This window comes from Microtus oregoni, unplaced genomic scaffold (genome assembly GCF_018167655.1).
Source record: "Microtus oregoni isolate MIOR12 unplaced genomic scaffold, Mior012 000021F_ref0000039, whole genome shotgun sequence".
NCBI classification, from domain to species: Eukaryota; Metazoa; Chordata; class Mammalia; order Rodentia; family Cricetidae; genus Microtus; species Microtus oregoni.
Genome location: NW_024543080.1, coordinates 9866404 through 9884654, shown reverse-complemented (window position 1 = coordinate 9884654; position 18251 = coordinate 9866404). Strand labels below are relative to the sequence as shown.

Sequence of the window (18251 nt, the reverse complement as noted above, 5' to 3'; positions counted from 1 at the left end):
CTAATGGAGACTGTTTTAAATTTAGTATTTTTTAGTTATGAGTAGTTTTCGTCGATATATACATTAGAAATTTCCTTTCTTCCACACAACTTGGGTCTTACATTTGAAATTTAGGACAAAATGATTGGATAATTCAGTTAAAACATGAGTTTGATATTTTAAGAGCTATTGCAAATGATAAAATATCAGGTTATTGATATATATGTAGGAACTTCTGAAACTGACTATTATTGAAGATGAATGCATATGATTTAGTAACCACAGAGACACCTTACCCTTCATTGATTCATCAATTATTTTAGAAATTACTTCACAACAGTTGCAGAGAGATTGAATGACAGAAAACACTGCTGAATTAAATCAGCCTATATATTTTAAATATTGCTGACCTCAGAATGGAAACTGGGATATATGTTTCATTGGAAAGAGGTTTTACTTTTGATTCCACAGGATAAGAAAAGTTATAAATACAATCAAAATTGATAACGATTTGTTTCAAACAAGAGAGACCTCTTGATTAGAAGAGGCAATAAACAGTTCATAAAATACTATGACAATTCAATTTAAACTAACCAAGAAGACTAACAAATGCTTTTCATTTGATCAGATATAATTTGCTAAAAGGGAAACTCCCCAAAGTTAGGATTGGGGCAAGTTTTCTTTTTCCTTTTATTCCAGGAGAATGAAGGCATATAACTAAGAAATCTGAGGACCCCTGGACAAGTGAGACATTTTTTAAAAAAAGGATTAATAATCCAGAAAAAACATCCCCTCAAAAGACTAAATTGGCCTATTGGTATATCACATTTACAACAGGATAAAATTTCATAAGTCTTCTTAAATGTTTGGTTCTACTATTCTCTATAGACATAATACAAATGGTCTTCTTTGGTCATTTGTGCTCTCACTTCAATTAAAAATTAAAGCTGAAGTTTGAGTGGGAGTGTGGATCTCTCTTTCCTTAAACTGAAGCATGCTTGTTAAACTAAAACCCAAAATCTCTCTCTCATGGCAGAAGAGTCACCTGATAGGTAACAGAAGAAAAACCAAAATTAAGGGGTTATTCTATTGTCACTAATCTCACAATTCTTTTGTTTTGAGTCTTTAAAATTTTTCTTAAGGTATAAATATTATCTCAAATTTTATAATATGTATATGCATATATTTAAACTTCTGTTATATTATTAATGGTCATATAAATTATTAAATAATTCTTTAAAAAGTCTTTATCTAATTTCTTGTATATGAGTTTGGGTTTGAGTCTCTATTAGGTAATAAAAAATTAATTTTTTGGACTCTGGATGTATATAACAAATTATGGTCCTTTAATCTCTTTGATATATGCTGTATATGACATTTAAAATGCTTAAGTTTTCTGCAGTGAACTATGACCATGCCTAACAGTGACACTTGATGTCTCCAAAATGAAGATGGGGCCCCACAATGATTTCCCAGATTATGGTAATACCACTAAGTTGATAAACACCACCCAAAGATCGCCTTTAGACTACAAACTTCTCAGTACAAATTCAAGATGGGTAGCTGAGATGGTCCAGTCTCACAGACTACTCTATGCAGGACCTGAGATAAGCCCTACACTTTCTCATTACACAGAGATTAGACAATGAATGATATGGCTAGCTCTCTAAGGACTTATCTCAATTGTTTCAGGGTCCTCTAAAAATGCCATCAATTCCAGAGAACAGGAGATAATTTTAAGAACACTGTGTCTATATTCCCCATAGGTGGGGTGGGAGGTTTTTGGTCATTCAGTGGCTTCTGGATATTTGTCGCTGTTTAGGGGGATTAGTTAGTTGATATTGGTAATGGTCATGAAAAAAAATCTAAAAAAAAAAAGGAAAATTACATTCACGGATCTTGTTCTGAAATGAAAAAGCATGATATAGAAATGGTAGGATAAAAAGGTAGATTACTAAATCTCCTTTTAAACTCAAAAAGCAACTACTAGTCTTAAATATTTTATACTGGTATGAATTTTTGTATAATGATACAAATTTGGGGTTATTTTGTTTTTCTGTTTATATATTTTTACTCTTGTTTATGATATTTTTGTATATAGGTACAAATTTAAGGTTATTTTGTTAGAACCTACTATACATACATATCTACTCTTGTTTAAGGTATTGTAATTATATAGTTCATTTAGCATTGTAATGCAAATTTCTAGTCCTTAAAATTATTATTATATACTATTTAAGATAATAAAGAAATGTAGGTTAATAGTTACTTGTTACAATTAAACTTGCAGTTGTGTGAGGTATGTTTTCAAGGTCAAACTGAGGTATATTTTATATAGACAGGTGGTCTTCAAACACACTAGAGATCTATAAAATATGACAATTAAGATGTTTTATTAGCATAAGGTTTTTATGACAATGAGAAAAGTCTGTTCCTGGAAGCACCAATCTACTTCAGATAAGATGACAGAGTTATAGAAACTTCATAAGCAGTTTGCTTTCTTTGTGGCAAAAGTTAGACACTGGACAAGAGACTACCCTTACCTCAACTGTTGATAGTATGCTGTCAAAATTGGACAAATAGGATGCAAAAAAAAATGACTTCTGAAATTTGCCCAAAAAGGTGGGACAGTGCTTCAAAATTTCTGCATCACAGAAAAGTCTGCCAGATATTTTAAGTTTAGAGAGAAAAAATGGATGCCACAACATTACAGAGGTTCCTTGGGTAACACTCTAGTCAGTCAGTTGTTTATTTCATTTCTTAGTTTTGGTAGTTGTTTGCTCTGCTCTTCCTGTTTACTCAGGTAATAGTATACCCTTCTCAGGTCTCTGATAGAATTAAAGACTAGATATAGATTTCCTTGTTACTAAATTCAGAAAAGAAACTCACAAAAGAGGCATAAAGCATATAAGGTTGAGAGACTTAACAAGATAGTTTTGGGTTGGTAATACAAGTTAGGACAGAAAGCAAATTCAGTGCAAGATTTTGAACCCACCAATGCAGCATAGAAAGTGGAGTATTTTCTCTGATTTTTGTCAAGTTAAAATGGACTGAACATTGTTAATGTAACTCATATATATATATATATATATATATATATATATATTTGTACTTAGTTATTATACTTATCGTATATAGTTCTACTATGTTAGTTAAAAATCTTCCCTTTTATTTAGACAAAAAGGGAGAAATGTTGTGTGATATTTTGATTGTATTCTGACAAAAAAATGCTTGATTAGAGTCAAAGGGCAGAGCTAGCTACTGGCTAATCAAAATTAGCAATAGGGGTTTGGAGGACTGGAAAGAGATAGGGGACAGGAAGTAGTATGGGAGGGCTGAGAGAGAATCTTGATCCATTTGGAGAAAGGAACAGAAGAGGTAGGAGGTGACTGGTGGCTGCTCACCCCCTTCTCTGATCCTTCAGCTTCCTACCCCAATATCTGACTCCTGACTTTTTTATTTCTTACTGATAAAGAATAATTAGTCAAGGCTGCAACCATCAAGTTCCAGAGTGTGTAGATTGTACATGATTCTACACAACAATGATGGCAATTTATGATTCAATACTCAATTAGAATTGGCTTAGGGCTCAAAACATAAGAAAATACTTTTATTCAGTTTAACTAATTTTCTAACATTTATGCATCTTTAGATATTACCTTCAAGTGACATTATAATTCATGGAATTGCTTTAATATCTTCATATAATTTTGTATATATTTATCATCTAAACACAATCACAAAGTTACCTACTTGCCAACTTCAAACCACTTTCATATTTTTGATCTGTGTGCCACTGAGAAAATACTTGTATTGAAATATGAATGTTTAAATATAGAGACATCAAATTGTTTCTGTTAAAAATCTTTGAACCTGTAAGAGGAGATTCAATATCTTTTTTATTGATTTTTTATTGAGCTCTACATTTTTCTCTGATCCCCTCTTTGCCTCCCCTCTCCCCTGAATCCTTATCTTCTATATAGGACAAAAATGTGCTTTTTATGTCAAACTATGATATGAATTTAAACTGATATGAAAGTTTAAAACAGAGAGAGAAAGAAATTAAATCATCAGCCTTCAAAAGATTTTTGCTTCTATGGAAAGACAAACCAGCAGAAACTGGAGGATATATTGAAGAATGTTCCAGTTTCAGATACAAGATTAAGAAATGACTCAGAGCATGTCTCTAAACTTCAGGGTGCATTCCTTCATCTGTTGCTCATAGTGCTCATCAAACCTCTCCTTCAGTGCTACTGTGAAATGGTTCTTCCAGTCTCCTACAATTCCTGTAAGGAAGCAGAAGGAAATCGGGAGTATCAATTCTTTGAGCCAGAATCATGAGATTTGTCTATCATATATATCTTTCATAAATAATGTGAAATTTTCTCCTAATGTCAGTTTTCTCAATAAAATTATTATCATGTTTTATTTTACAATGACAAATTTGCCTTTATTGTTTTGAAACATTTTCTTTGAAATTCCTATTAACTCATTTATTCTTAATTGATCTGCTTCAAATGAGCTATCTTCTTTGATGTTTTCTCTTGTATCAAGCCTTCTATAACGTGATGTGGGATTCCTCTCTGTATACTGTGAATACCATTGGTTAATAAAGAAAATGTCTTGGTCCTGTGCAGGGAATAGAGGTAGGCAGGGAAAAATTAAACTAAATGCTGGGATAAAGAAGGGCAGAGTGGAGAGAAGCCATGTAGCCCCACCAGAGATGGATACCAGAACACTGGCCAGTAAGCCACAGTCACGTGGTGATACACAGATTAATAGAAATGGGTTAAATTAATATATGAGTTAGCCAATAGAAAGCAAAGCTAATGGGCCAAGCAGTGATTTAATTAATAGAGTTTCTATGTGATTATTTTGGTTCTGGGCTGACAGGACAAACAGGCAGCCTCTTTCCAACAATGATGAGACCAATAGTGTAATAATTCACATTATTGAATATTATCTTTGTGCTGATAAACCTTTCAAATCCACACTTATACCTTTATGTCTAATTATTTACATGACGTTGCTACATAGATACTATATAAAAATCCCTAATTTCAGGCATACAAGTTGACTATATTGTGTCAGGTGATGATCCTATGTACATAAAATTTCCTTTTCTTGTGTTTTGATATTATTAGTAAATAGAATTATGTTTGAATTCCTACCTTAGTCATTTAGTTTTCAAAACTTTCTGTCATTTGTACAAGAAAATATGACTGACTTTCCTGAATTTGTTTTTATCTCAAAATAGTTATAAATTCTAGTTAGAAATCATAAACTATATAGATAATATGTATAGGACATATGATATACACGAATATACACAGACCTAGTTAATGACACTGGTATACTAGATGATATTTTTGCTGGTACTGAGACTAAGATGTGGGCCATTATGTTCAATATAATATACTTTTGAAAGGGAATAAGCAAGCACCAGAAATTCATTATTAGTAAATATGGCCATATATATAATAATAGTGTTTAATGCCTCTGAACAATCCATAATAGAATAAGAATATTCAAGATAAAATAGTTTAAAGAAAATACATGTTGATTATGCAGGGTGAATAATCTTGACTAGATTTTTGCCTAAGTCATGGCAATTTAGACCTTTCAACAAAAAGTCACATGACTTTCTCACCCTTTCTCATGAAAGGTGATACTTTGGTGTTCATCATGTCCTCTGGCATTGTTGTATAATTGGTGGATGGATTGTTCTTCATCTCCTGGAATGAAGTATGATGAATGATTTTGTCCACGAGCTCATCTGAAGGTTTTCTCCCCAGGAATTTTAACAATTTTATCACTTCTCTTCTGATATCCTATGAGAAACAAAATGATTTGAAAATCATATTGACAAAATTGGTGAATAGGTCTTAACCTAAAAATGAAAGAGAATATTGTTTTGTATCTGGTCACTTTGGAATTAAATTAATAATGAGGAAATCGAACTATTCTAAACAATTTTTCTACATCTAGAAATAGATGCAAGAGACATTTCAAAAATTGTTAGGCCTAAATGAAATGACTTGTAAATGTTAACTGTAGTTCATTCTAATATTTTCATTTTTATTTATTCTTTAATAGATAATGCAAGAGTGTGCTTTTTGTGTATCCAAGTTTGCATGTGTATGAGCATACATGCACTTGCATTTAAGTGTGTGAAAGCCAGAAATGTGTGACATATAGCTTCTTCTATCACTCTTCCCTTTATTTTACTGACAGCATGTGCCACTTAACCCAGAGATCACTGATTCTGTTAGTTCACCCTGCAAGTGTGACTCTGGAATTCTCTTTTTCCACAGCTCTAGGAATAGGGTCAGGCTTCCATGGTGACCTGGTTTTATGTAAGTACCAGGGATCTGAACTCTAGTCCTCAAACTTGTAGAGCAATGACTTTATCTGCTGACATCTATCTCTGGTCATTTTTTAAGTTATGTTTATTCTTCTTGAGGCGAGTCTTGATATTCGGCTCAAACGTGTCCTGAACTCATGGCTGCCTGTCTCAGTTCTATAATTGCTGTAATCACAGTTGTAAGCAAATATGACTAGTTATTATAATCTCATACACGGTATATGCACAGTGAATTTCATATACAAAAATAGAAATCCTCAGGCTACAGTGTCCGGTAAAATATCAAGTTTGCTGATTATCCATTCATGTATGCTGTTATTTTGTTTCTTAATTTTATGAATTCAAGTTCTTTTTGAAAATATTATCATTAGAAAATTTTGACACCTGGATTTAAAATTTATTTGTTCACTAAACTTAATCAAACTAGAGTATCATGTTTTTCCTTTTATACTTCTGAAAGTGGTTGCTATTATATTTCCAATGATAATATTGCATCCACAGGCTTGTCAGATGTTAAGAGCATCTTAAAACCTACTGGAATGTTCATTTGCCTTTTATTTCTTACCTCTATCATGTCTTCATAGAACATAAATAGTATAGATGGATTCTTACTCTTTTCCCACCAAGATTTCACATGATCATACCAGGAACCATAGAAAACTGAAATTAGAAGAAACAAATGCAGGTACTACACCATCATTTTGCAGCTTGATAGACATATTCAAATTGTTAACAAGAGATAAAATGCTCAAGAAATGAGAGCCAATAGTTAAGTTAAACTTATTAAGAAAAGTTCTGCTCAGTAAGGATACAAAAATTATTGTATAATTTCATGTATAGAAACACGTTTTCAATTTTAGTATAATGATATGTATTATGACGCTGAGAAAAAATAAGAAACCAACTTAATTTAGAGCAACCAGAATATGTGTTAAACTAGTGTGTGTGTGTGTGTGTGTGTGTGTGTGTGTGTGTGTGGCTGTGTGTGTCTTTATGCTTGTATATGTGGTTCTATGGGTCTGTATATATACATCTCTCTTTCTGTGGGACACACACTCACAGAGAGAGGGGGAGATGGATGGAAAGAGAGAGAAAGAGAGAGAGAGAGAGAGAGAGAGAGAGAGAGAGAGAGAGAATATAGTAATTATTACAAGAGTGGTAATTTCAATTGTGAAAGTGTGAGTCACCACCAGACTTGGCATTGACCCATTGACCCATTTTCTGTGCTTTGCTGCCAAAAATCAAAGTTTCTTATGAGAAGGTTCACAATGATGTTACTAGTAATTTAATTTACCCCCTTTAAGGTATATCAATTATTTTTTCTGTACTTTAGAGAGTCTTGACAATCTTGAGGCATATATTTTATTGACAGTATTTTAGAGTACGTTTTTCTGCAAACCACATGTTCCAATGAGAAATATTATCTCATATGATTATAAACATTTTTCAATTATTCCTATACAATTTTTATGGCTTGTTTAATGGTGTGTAAACCCTTCATCTTTATATATAAATACTCAGTTGTTTTAGTCAGAACTGTAATGGAATGGCAAAGTTCCCATAATATCTATTCAAGTAACTCTTCATTGTTCAGGGAAATCAACTGAAAATGTTCTGACTACATGCCTGGTGAAATAAGAGTTTTATAGGTATTCAGAATATTGGTAAATACCGGCATCAATCCTCACCTAATGCCTTGGCATTTTACTTGGAAAAAAAATGAGCAGGCTTTTTTACCCTTACCCCTTTTTGTTCAACCATATTACAAGTTTTAAAACATTTGGAAGAAATAAAAATATATGTTAGAGACAGAACATGCTAACTGTCAGACTTAGAAAGGGTTAACTATCACCTCAACCCTCAGAATTTTGTCAGTGCCTTTTCTTTTTGGCATTATAACGAAATTCCTAGAGTCTCTGAGTTTCCTTCCTCCTCCAGACAGAGAAACCTCCTACAAGCAGCAGTTCCTCTAGAATTTGTTTAATATTATATTTCTTAGAAACCAAATATTCTACTTCTGTTTATATATATCTGTATATTGTATTTAAATTTATATTATATTCCTGTCTATATATTTATATCATCTTATATTTATATTCTATTTTATTTATATAATGTTCTGTTTCTGTTTACTTATATTAATCTGTTGCATATATGTATATATTTATTTATACTATATTACATTCTATCTCTGTTTATATTATATTATAGTTCTGCTTTTATATACATATATTACCTCTGTTTATGTTAGCTCATTTATTTTTCCTCCTCATAGAACAGCATTTGTTTGTCCTACTTTTTTAGGAAGTAATCCAAAGGAGACGAGGTGCTCTTACCTTGTCCTTGCATAAATTTCTCCACAAATTCCGAAAAGGATTCAGGATTTGGATAACTTGTTATCATTAGGAAAAAGTAATAACAGGAAACCGCCACATCCTTGGCATTCCGGCAAATATAGATCATCTAGGGGATGAAATAAGGTGCGAAATCACTGCCTGGATTATCAACCAAGTTGTCCTCAAGTTCGAGAGATCCATGTCTGCAACAACTAACATAATATCAATTCTTTGTTTAAAAAAGATTAAAACAAAAACACTCTATGGAAAAAAACATACCATAGTATTTTAAGTTAAGGCACCGTTTTCTATGTCCTGGCTAGCCTTTAGTCCTATTCTGCTAAGAAATATATTCAATAGCCTGAGGTCACAGCATCATTTCTGACATTTTTTCAAGGTTTCTTCTTGCTTTTTATTTGTATGACAGTTTCAGTAAAATTAAAAATTTGAGTCAACTAGATTGTTTTCCTAATTTTAATGAATAGTATAATGAAACTTAAACTGATTCAATATATAGTAGTAATGAAAGTAAATCAATCCAAATAATCAAATTGACAGATCTCTCCGTCGAAAGTACAGTTTTCTGCTCTTTAAACTGTATTACAATTTGGATCCTAAGACAAAAAAGAAAGACAATTTTCCCTGTAGCTTCATTACTTGCGATTAGAAAAAGTAATCATGTTTACAAATTTGTATTTTAATCCGTATCTCAAAGTTCTGTATTTTCTTCATCTGGGCCCTCCTCAAGATCCTCCCCTCCACTGTTTGGTAATAAAAGTGACCACTGCTGCTCCTGAGGGATGTGATGAGAGGAAAACGCCCTCTCTGCCTTCACTCACTGGCTCTCCATTCTTGTTATACACAGTTATAACATCAGGGGATTAGCAAATCAGGTGTGTTAGGAGCTGTTTCTAGCATTAAAACTATAAAACTTCATCTGGCAGAGGCCTCATCACTGTCCTCAGATACTTTGGCCACTAAAGAAATGGGACAAAGCATGCAGTTTCCTCCAGGTCTTCAATCTATACACCTCCCTCCAACACACACCACAACTTCAAATTCATTGTCCTTAGACGATTCTCTCAGCCATCACCTTGTTCTTTTAAAATTCAAAAAAAAAATCACTTCCTTTACTCCATCACTTAAACTTTCTGATCCATCACTCCAAACACGCTTTTCCAAAATATTCTCCACTATTTCTCCTCTGACGGATCAACAAATAAGCCTGAAAATATTTAAAAGGCAAATCCATTCAATTATCTTTATTTCTTTGATGACCTCATATAAGAAAAGGGTATAAGAAAGTATGGAATAAAATCTGACTGTAAATTCAAAGGAGCAGTAAAATCCTACCACTCTTCTTGCAAGAAGAAAAGTGCCTTGATCAATACTCTTATAGAAAATTGTGATGAGACATCTCAGGAAATTGCACAACTGTGAAAGAGCTTTTCTGCAGGAAATCATAGAGGAGAATATGATCATAGTGTTATTTCAGGTGAAATTAAGACAGCATTGGAATTTTTAAAGTTTGTAGCCTGAGATCTTTGCAATGCCAAATATATCAAGAAACACCAGTAGGCAGGATGCGTGAAATTCACTCCATGGCCAATTTCTCTCTAAAACGCCCTAGTCTTGTTATAATGGAAGGAAAACCCACATTTCTTAACTTGGCGTCCAACTTTCCTATAAGTTCTAGGTAATTTTCTTTCACTGTTTTATCCAGCATGAACTCTTAACTTTCCAGACAAGCTGAACTGGTTACATTGTCTTTGTTTGAATAAACTAGTTCATCTTTAGTCCTTCTTTGTTTGTTTGTTTTTTATTTTTTCAAGACAGGGTTTATCTGTGTAGCCCTGGTTGTCCTGGAATTCACGCAGTTGACCATGCTGGTCTCAAACTCACAGAGACCCAAATGCCTGTCTCCTGAGAGCTGGGAATGAAGGCGTGCACCAGCACTGCCCAGCCCTCTTCAGCCTTTTAAACTCTGCATCTTAATTAGAAATCTTCTCTTATATGATCTAAGTACTACCTGTAGAGTCTGTTTGCTTATTTCTATACTCAAGTGACTGTTTCTATGGAATCTGTGATTATCTGTGTCATATGACCCTGCATGTTAAAGGATCTGGTAGGTTTGAATATGGTTCTTACCCTCCAAAATCCATATCCAAATTCAATGATCACAATGAATTCTGTGTACCTGTAGAATGAATATAATCTGACTTTTGTATTTAGAGGTGAGCATTTGGGAGGTGTCAAAGGTTAGGAAAGGTCACCATAGTAGCAAACTTTTGAGGACTAATGGCTTTAAAGAAAAGAGTTAGTGACTAGAGACATAAATGTATGTGCCTCCCCTGACTCGTATATTACCTTGAAACTTTGTCAACAAGAAGATAATCACCAAGTTCAGCCTCTTGACCCTGGATCCGAACCACCAACCAAATAAATCTCTTTCCTTTATAGTTTAGCCAGCATGTAGCATATTATTAGGAAGTGAGATGAAGATAAGGGTCTCTTTCATTCACTGGGTAAATGATTATTGCAGGACACTTGTCTGGACATCCTATTCTGACTCATTTGAATGTCTCACAATGACACACACTGTTTTGTGAAGAGGAGACATTCAGTCCACAAGGATATAAAAGTAGCTCTCTGACATTCATCCAGGGCTTACAGTGGGTTAGGCACTAGGCTTGCAATTTCAAGGATAATTGCATTTATCTCTATTAGGATGATGACACTATGACCCTTCTTCTACATAGGAACAAACCAAGGTTTAGAATCTAACTACTTTACAGAATCATCTTTTTTATTATTTATTTATTAAAGATTTCTGCCTCCTCCCCACCACCGCCTTCCATTTCCCTCCCCCTCCCCCAATCAAGTCCCCCTCCCTCATCAGCCCAAAGAGCAATCAGGGTTCCCTGCTCTGTGGGAAGTCCAAGGACCACCCACCTCCTTCCAGGTCTAGTTAGGTGAGCATCCAAACTGCCTAGGAAATAAAAGTAGGTGTAATTGGACTTGGGTTATGCTAAAAATAATTTATATTTGTTGAAAAATCTGTATGTGAAATGAAAATTGTAACACAATATGTTTAAGATGTCTCTTAGGTGATATCCGAGAACATAAAGTGTAAGAAAATCTAATTCTGGTTACCTTGCAATTCTTCTCCCAAAATGATGCTGGAAGAAGTTGGGGTGGCAGATGGGTTTTTATTATTCTAGGAGATTTCTTCTCATTTAATTGTTTTACTCCTAAAGTGAGAAAAACAGGCAGTTTGAAAATTGTTCATGTAAATTAAGGAGGTTACTTAAGATTCTAGATAATACAATTTCACTGTGAAGAAAATTATTAACTAAATAAATTGCAGAGCAAGATTAAATAGTTTCATCAATTGAAGTAAGTAATTGTTCACTAGTTGGTCAATGGTGGCACACACCTTTAATCCCAGCACTTGAGGGGCAAAGGTAAGTGGGTCTCTGGGACTCTGAGGTCAGCCTGGTCTACAAGAGATAGTTCCAAGACAGGATCCAAAGCTACAAAAAAAAATTGTTTCAAAAAACTCCCCCCCCCCCAAATAGTAATATATTTTCACATATTGGTAAGCAAATGTTCACAAATACAGTTTTGACTTTCCTAGAAATTTACTAAATAGTTTCCTAGTATTTAAAATATTTTCCAAGTCAGGGAACTAAGAAATAAATGCTGGCATATTATAAGACTCTTCTGAACACATATAATAGTGAGAATTTCACTATTTCAGGCACAGGCCATTCTATAAGATTACCACCTATAGAGGTGACAGAATATTTATTGTATATTATGCTAAAAGTTCTCTTGTTTTTATTGCAATATTATTAAATCTATGTCATATATCTATCATATAGCTTAAAATTTATGCATACATTTAAAAAATTAATTTAAAAATTACCATTTATTAAGTCTTCATTTCTGCATTCCAGGTAAGGTACTCTATTAAAAATTGCATCTTCCTTGCATTTTTCTATATCACCTTCCTTATAGATCATGTATACAATTTCACTAACCCACGTGGTACCTGTAAAAATTAAACACACCTGAATCTCCAATGACCCTGTAAGGCTGATAACAGTATTATTTTAATAAAGTTTGTTATCCAAATTCAAACAATACACTCTTCTTTAAAAGATTTATTTATTATGTATACAGTATTCTGCCTGCAAGTACTCCTGCATGACAGAAGAGGGCACCACATCTCATTACAGATGGCTGTGAGCCAGCATGTAGGTACTGGGAATTGAACTTAGGACCTCTGGGAGAGCACAGGCAGCCTGTGCTCTTAACCTCTGAGCCATCTCTCCAGCCCTCAGTTTTCAATTCTTTAAATAGTTTATTTAACTTTAGTTTGTGTGCATTGGTGTGAAGGTATCATTTTCCCTGGAACTGGAGTTATAGACAGTTGTGAGCTGCCATGTGAGTGCTGGGATTTGAACTTGGGTCTTCTGGAAGAACAGCCAGTGCTCTTAACTGCTGAGCTTTCTCTGCATCCCCCAAACAATATATGCTTGAATATTTAAATTTACACTACCCAAAATAACTTCAACTAATAGGGATCTATACTGTCATGAATAATAAATACCTGGTCAGTGTGTACTGGTCGTCTCAAACTCATAATTCTCATTTCTCTTAAATATTGGAATTATAAAATTATATGGTCATAAGTAGATAAGTGATTCATTTTTAAGCATCAAATGTTAATACAAAGACAGAGAACACATGATTGTGTTTCTTTGAATTTTAAAGTTTATTATTTTAAGACTCTGGAACCATGTATAGTAGTAAAGTTAATCTCATAAAAAAAGAATTGTAATTTGTGAATATACACTGAAATTAAAATTTGTGAGTATATGCAATGAAAATCAGTGGTTGCCTGAAAGAGTTTTTGTTCACATTTGAAAGGGCTTGTGGTCTAAATACATAGCAATAATAAAATCTCAGTAGTTTTAAATATTCATTATGCAACATATATCTCAAATTGACTCATCTGTATTGAATAAGATAATTACATGATCAACAAGTTCCACTTATCAGTGACCTAAATGAAATTACTGGTTGTGTTTTTGTAGCTTGAGATTGTGAAATAAAGTTGATAATGTGAAATTTATTAATATTTTGACACCAAAATTACTACAACTGTCCTTAATATGAAATGATTTTGAGTCAGGTAAACACTTTAATACTGATGATTTAATAATGATGTAGTTTTATAATTTCTATGTGTCAAAGCAACATTCTGTCATAGCAAGGACACTTACCAGATTTAGGATAAGTAGCAATGACTAGATCATCTGGTCTCGCCAGGAATGTTTCAACATCATCCCAATATTTGGTGAAACGTTTATCCATTAAAATTCCATGGAACTCAGCAAAGACTTCACAATCCTCAGGTTTAAAAGTCCCCATCTCAAAGTGGTATTCTTGGGATAAAACAGATTTTTAAGTTTTTAAATGCTTTCACATTTAGAATAAATATATATATTTATTATATATATTTATATATAATATATATACTGGTATTATATATATACCAGTTAAATGCCTTCACCTTACCTGTTACCTGGGTGAAAACATGCTTAATATTAGTAGAGGGAGGGGAAATTATAATCAGGATATGATGTATGATAAAAGAATCTATCCTGAATAAAAATGCAAAAATTATACATATATATTCAGTGTTTAAGTATTTTCCACACCTACTAAAAGCATAAATCATTTAACTTTATAATAAACAGGCAAAACTAGTCAAGATGGTGGAGAGTATAATTTAAACACTATGCTAGTGTAGGGGATACATCTATAGCTAGATAAACACATAATATATATAAGATTCTATAATGAATGGAAAATAATCTTCAATTTTTTCAACATTGATGAAGCAAATGAAAAGTCTAAGAAATCTTAAAATGTAACCATATTTCAGCAGAGAGTTCAATTTTGTCTGTATTAAATAATAAAGATAGGCTGCCACTTTATAAAGGTACTATCCGGAATCTAACACAAATCTGTCTTTGTTCCTGAATATATGTCATTGGATGAAAGCATTTCAAATGTTCGATAAACATATTTAAAGGGAAGTAAAATTAAGATATTATAAAATTTATGTCTGAAAAAGGGAATGCTGAGGTTATAGAAAAGCCCTTTGAAGTTATGGATCTTGATTTTACTTTTCCCACTTACTCTCAAAAATAATGGACCTTCTTAAGGAGTGATTTACTCCAAATTGACATGCCTCAGCAGGATGGTCCTAATTCACCCCCTGATCAACTTTTAAACTATGGGCTGGAAGGTAACTCAGTGGGTCAAGGTAAATGGCATGGTAACACAACTGTTCAATCAGGGAAGGCATGTGCCATTAACAATTTCTGAAGCAGGATTGCAATAACTCAGGGTTAAATTGGGGTTCAACCTGATGATCTGGAAAGCAAAACAGCCAGCCACTGGCTTTTACCTTAACTTCAGTCTGAAATGGCAATTCTTCCTCCATCACTCTCAGAATGAGACTGTGTGTCTGAGAGCTAAATCCCCCTTTTTATATAACTCACTAGGGTGGGGATTAAAGGCAGCACGTCTGGGATTAAATGTGTGTATCATTGTGGCTACTGGGATTAAAGGTATGTGTTACCATAACCTGGTCTATAAGGCTGAGCAGTGGGACTGTTTACTCTCAGATCTTCAGGCAGTTTTTATTTATTAAAATACAATTAAAATGCCACTATAAATTTCCAAGAATATACTTCAAAAATGCAAAGATCCTAGAGAAATTTGTAGTTAATACTTTGTTTCCTCCCTTTAATAACCAATGGTATTCTTCCTGGCATTTATTCTCTGAATATCTCTAAGACAACCCACCCAAGATAATAGTCATTTCAATATAGCTCTAAATGGCACAATAGAAGTCAGGCCTAAGTGACACCTTGCCATTTGTTTGTTGTTATTCAGATAATGGCTTATATGTGCTATGAACCCACGAAATACTATTCGTCATGGTTATCCTTACCAGAGGGAAAACAATCTCAGTCCCTGCAATTTCAACTCTTTGAAAAATCAGAGGCACATAGACATAACAATTTGAAATTATCATTTCTATTACCAGAACAGAAATCAGCCATCTGCTTGTTTTCAGAATTGTCTCCAGGCTTACTGAAGAAAGAAATGTCCACTTCTAAAAAGAACTATAATAGTCAACACTTACCTTATTAATTTGTGTATTCAGGTGAATTTTATTTTGTGGGTTGAGCCACATGTCTAAGAATTGGTTTGCATTCAAACTGGAGGTAGTTAACCCACCAGTAAGCAGGAGCCCGACCCCAAGCTGTCACCTCCTAATTAACATGGTCTCATAGTTAAAAAGCTGACATCAAAAGTCCTCTTTCCTACCCTCAGGTTTTTCATAAATTGCCTTGAACCATAACACATAGATTCACTCACTGACTGTGTTTTCCCCTAAAATGTGTATTTCAGTCAGAAACTGTCAACACTATTTCGTGAGGAGAAGAGGTTCCAGTTATGGAGAAACAGCAGCAGGAATTGTTTAAAGTGACAACCATTTCCTCTTCTATCCCCTAACCTGAACTTTAGCCTACTGCCCTCCTCTGTTCTGTGATGAATGCTGAAGATTTTGTCAAGTTCTGTTTTAGTCTAGATATGAGCAAAGTGGCTGAAAGTAGAAGTTGTCTTTTTATTTATATTCCTGCCACAATATCATGACCCAAAAGAGATTCTGAGAAATATTGATTACTCTAATTATTAGACTCTATTTTTGATTGGCTATTTTCCACTGTTAAAAAATGCTATCAAAATTAACATTGTCCTACAAATGAAATAAACATGAACGATTTGTCAAAAAATCTAGATTTTTCCTGTATTTTTTTTTACAAAGTTTGCTAAGAAAATAGTGGTAGTAGCTTCAAGTTCCTTTATAGCAATTGCATTCAGTACTTTACAGGTATCTATAATACCCAAATTTATTTTAAAGATCTTTAAGCATCAAAGAATGCCTAAAAATATTTTGTGACAAGCAATTTTAAAAGACTTTAAACGAATTACATTATCAATTAGGCATAGTATCAGTATAGACTTAATCTTCCCTCGATTTTTAACAACTGAGTAAATACCACAAACTTTGTATTTCCTATGTTTAAAATCTGTAAACATCAACAATAAAAAGTACAACCTGTCCAGATGATTCCGTGAAAGAAATGAAATGATTTAGTTTTGTCTCTTCGAGTGGCAGCACAAGTTTTAAGCTTTAAAAAATGAGTACTGTGTGTGCACTTGGAACGTTTCTCGTCAGCTTTTATTCTGATAGTCGGAATAACTGGTGGGGCTGGGCGATGACGCAATGGACTGAGAGGAATACCTGCAGTGGTATTGAGTCATCTGATAAAGTTCTTTCACACAGATGGCTTCTACTTCTGCTCCACCCCCCCCCCCCGGCTCATATGCAAATCTTAAATTACCCAACTCATTTTATCTTTCATAAAGTTTTCTATTCATAAAGGAATGAGAAGTAGTGAACAAGGAGAGGAGAGGAGGCCTAGAGGAAAACAGGAGATGGTATAGTGAGAAAGTCTTTTACTCACTGGTGAATGATAAATGAGGATAAAGTAGTTATTGCAAACAACAAGCGTAACAGGATAATTAAAAAAAAAAAACTAACCATGAAGAATCTCAAATAATGTGACTGTGTATCAAGAGAACAGCAAAAGAAAGCTTTGTAGAACTTAACTGTGTCCTAACAAGACAATGGAGAAATACATTCTGTAAGAATCTGGAAGCAGAAGAGTGATCCTCCACAGAAAGAACACGCCAACTGGTAATCCAGTACCAAATGGACAGTCCTGAAAACATGAATGAACGCAACATTACAGAGATTAAAAGATTATGTTGGGAGTATGTATGTTTGTAGATATACATCTATGCATGCGATAGCAATTAGTGAATAGAGAGGCCATGAATTCGCAAGGGCTAGATTCACATGAGAGTGTTTGGAGGGAGGAAATGGAAGGGAGGAATGTTGTAATCGCATTTAAATCTCAAAAAACAAGTGTTGCCAATAATTCTAAAACAGCCTTGAATACAGGAGAAGACAGTGCTGGAAAAGAATAAATTTAATAAACAACACTCCCATTGGGGGAACTCAGTGGGAAGCCCTGCTCCACTCTCTTTCAAGTCCAAGTTTGTATAACACTGTTTCCCGACAAAAGCCATTGCTATTGCCATAATAACCAGGAAAATTTTGTCCCGAGGGTTTGTGGAGTCAAATAGTGCTTCAGCCTTGTCTGTGTCTGATTTAGCTCCAGGATAAAGATTGTCAGCTGTTCCTGCCACTTCAGCTCCATCAGTATCACAGGTAAATACATTTTCATGTTTGCTAGATCCTCTGTTCCCAATGCCACATTAAACTGCCCTCCTCTGAGAGATCTTCAAAGCTTTGGTGTATCTCAAATGACCTTGAGTCTTATATTTACTTTGAGTTAGGATCAATTCAACTATGTCATAATCAAGCTTGATTATTAAATAACTCCTAACTCAAA

The 18251-nt window shown here is 33.8% G+C and overlaps 1 protein-coding gene across 1 annotated transcript; it reads right to left on the bottom strand.

Moving 5' to 3' along the window:
- Positions 1-3561: 3561 nt before the first annotated feature.
- Positions 3562-16983, bottom strand: LOC121460957 (sulfotransferase 1E1). Its single transcript, XM_041671657.1, has 8 exons — positions 16889-16983; positions 13971-14132; positions 12608-12733; positions 11833-11930; positions 8680-8806; positions 6909-7003; positions 5630-5810; positions 3562-4265 (listed from the first exon to the last, which is right to left on the bottom strand). Exons 2-8 carry the CDS (start codon positions 14116-14118, stop codon positions 4153-4155), a joined length of 888 nt encoding a protein of 295 aa, XP_041527591.1. The 5' UTR covers positions 14119-14132; positions 16889-16983; the 3' UTR covers positions 3562-4152.
- Positions 16984-18251: the final 1268 nt, after the last annotated feature.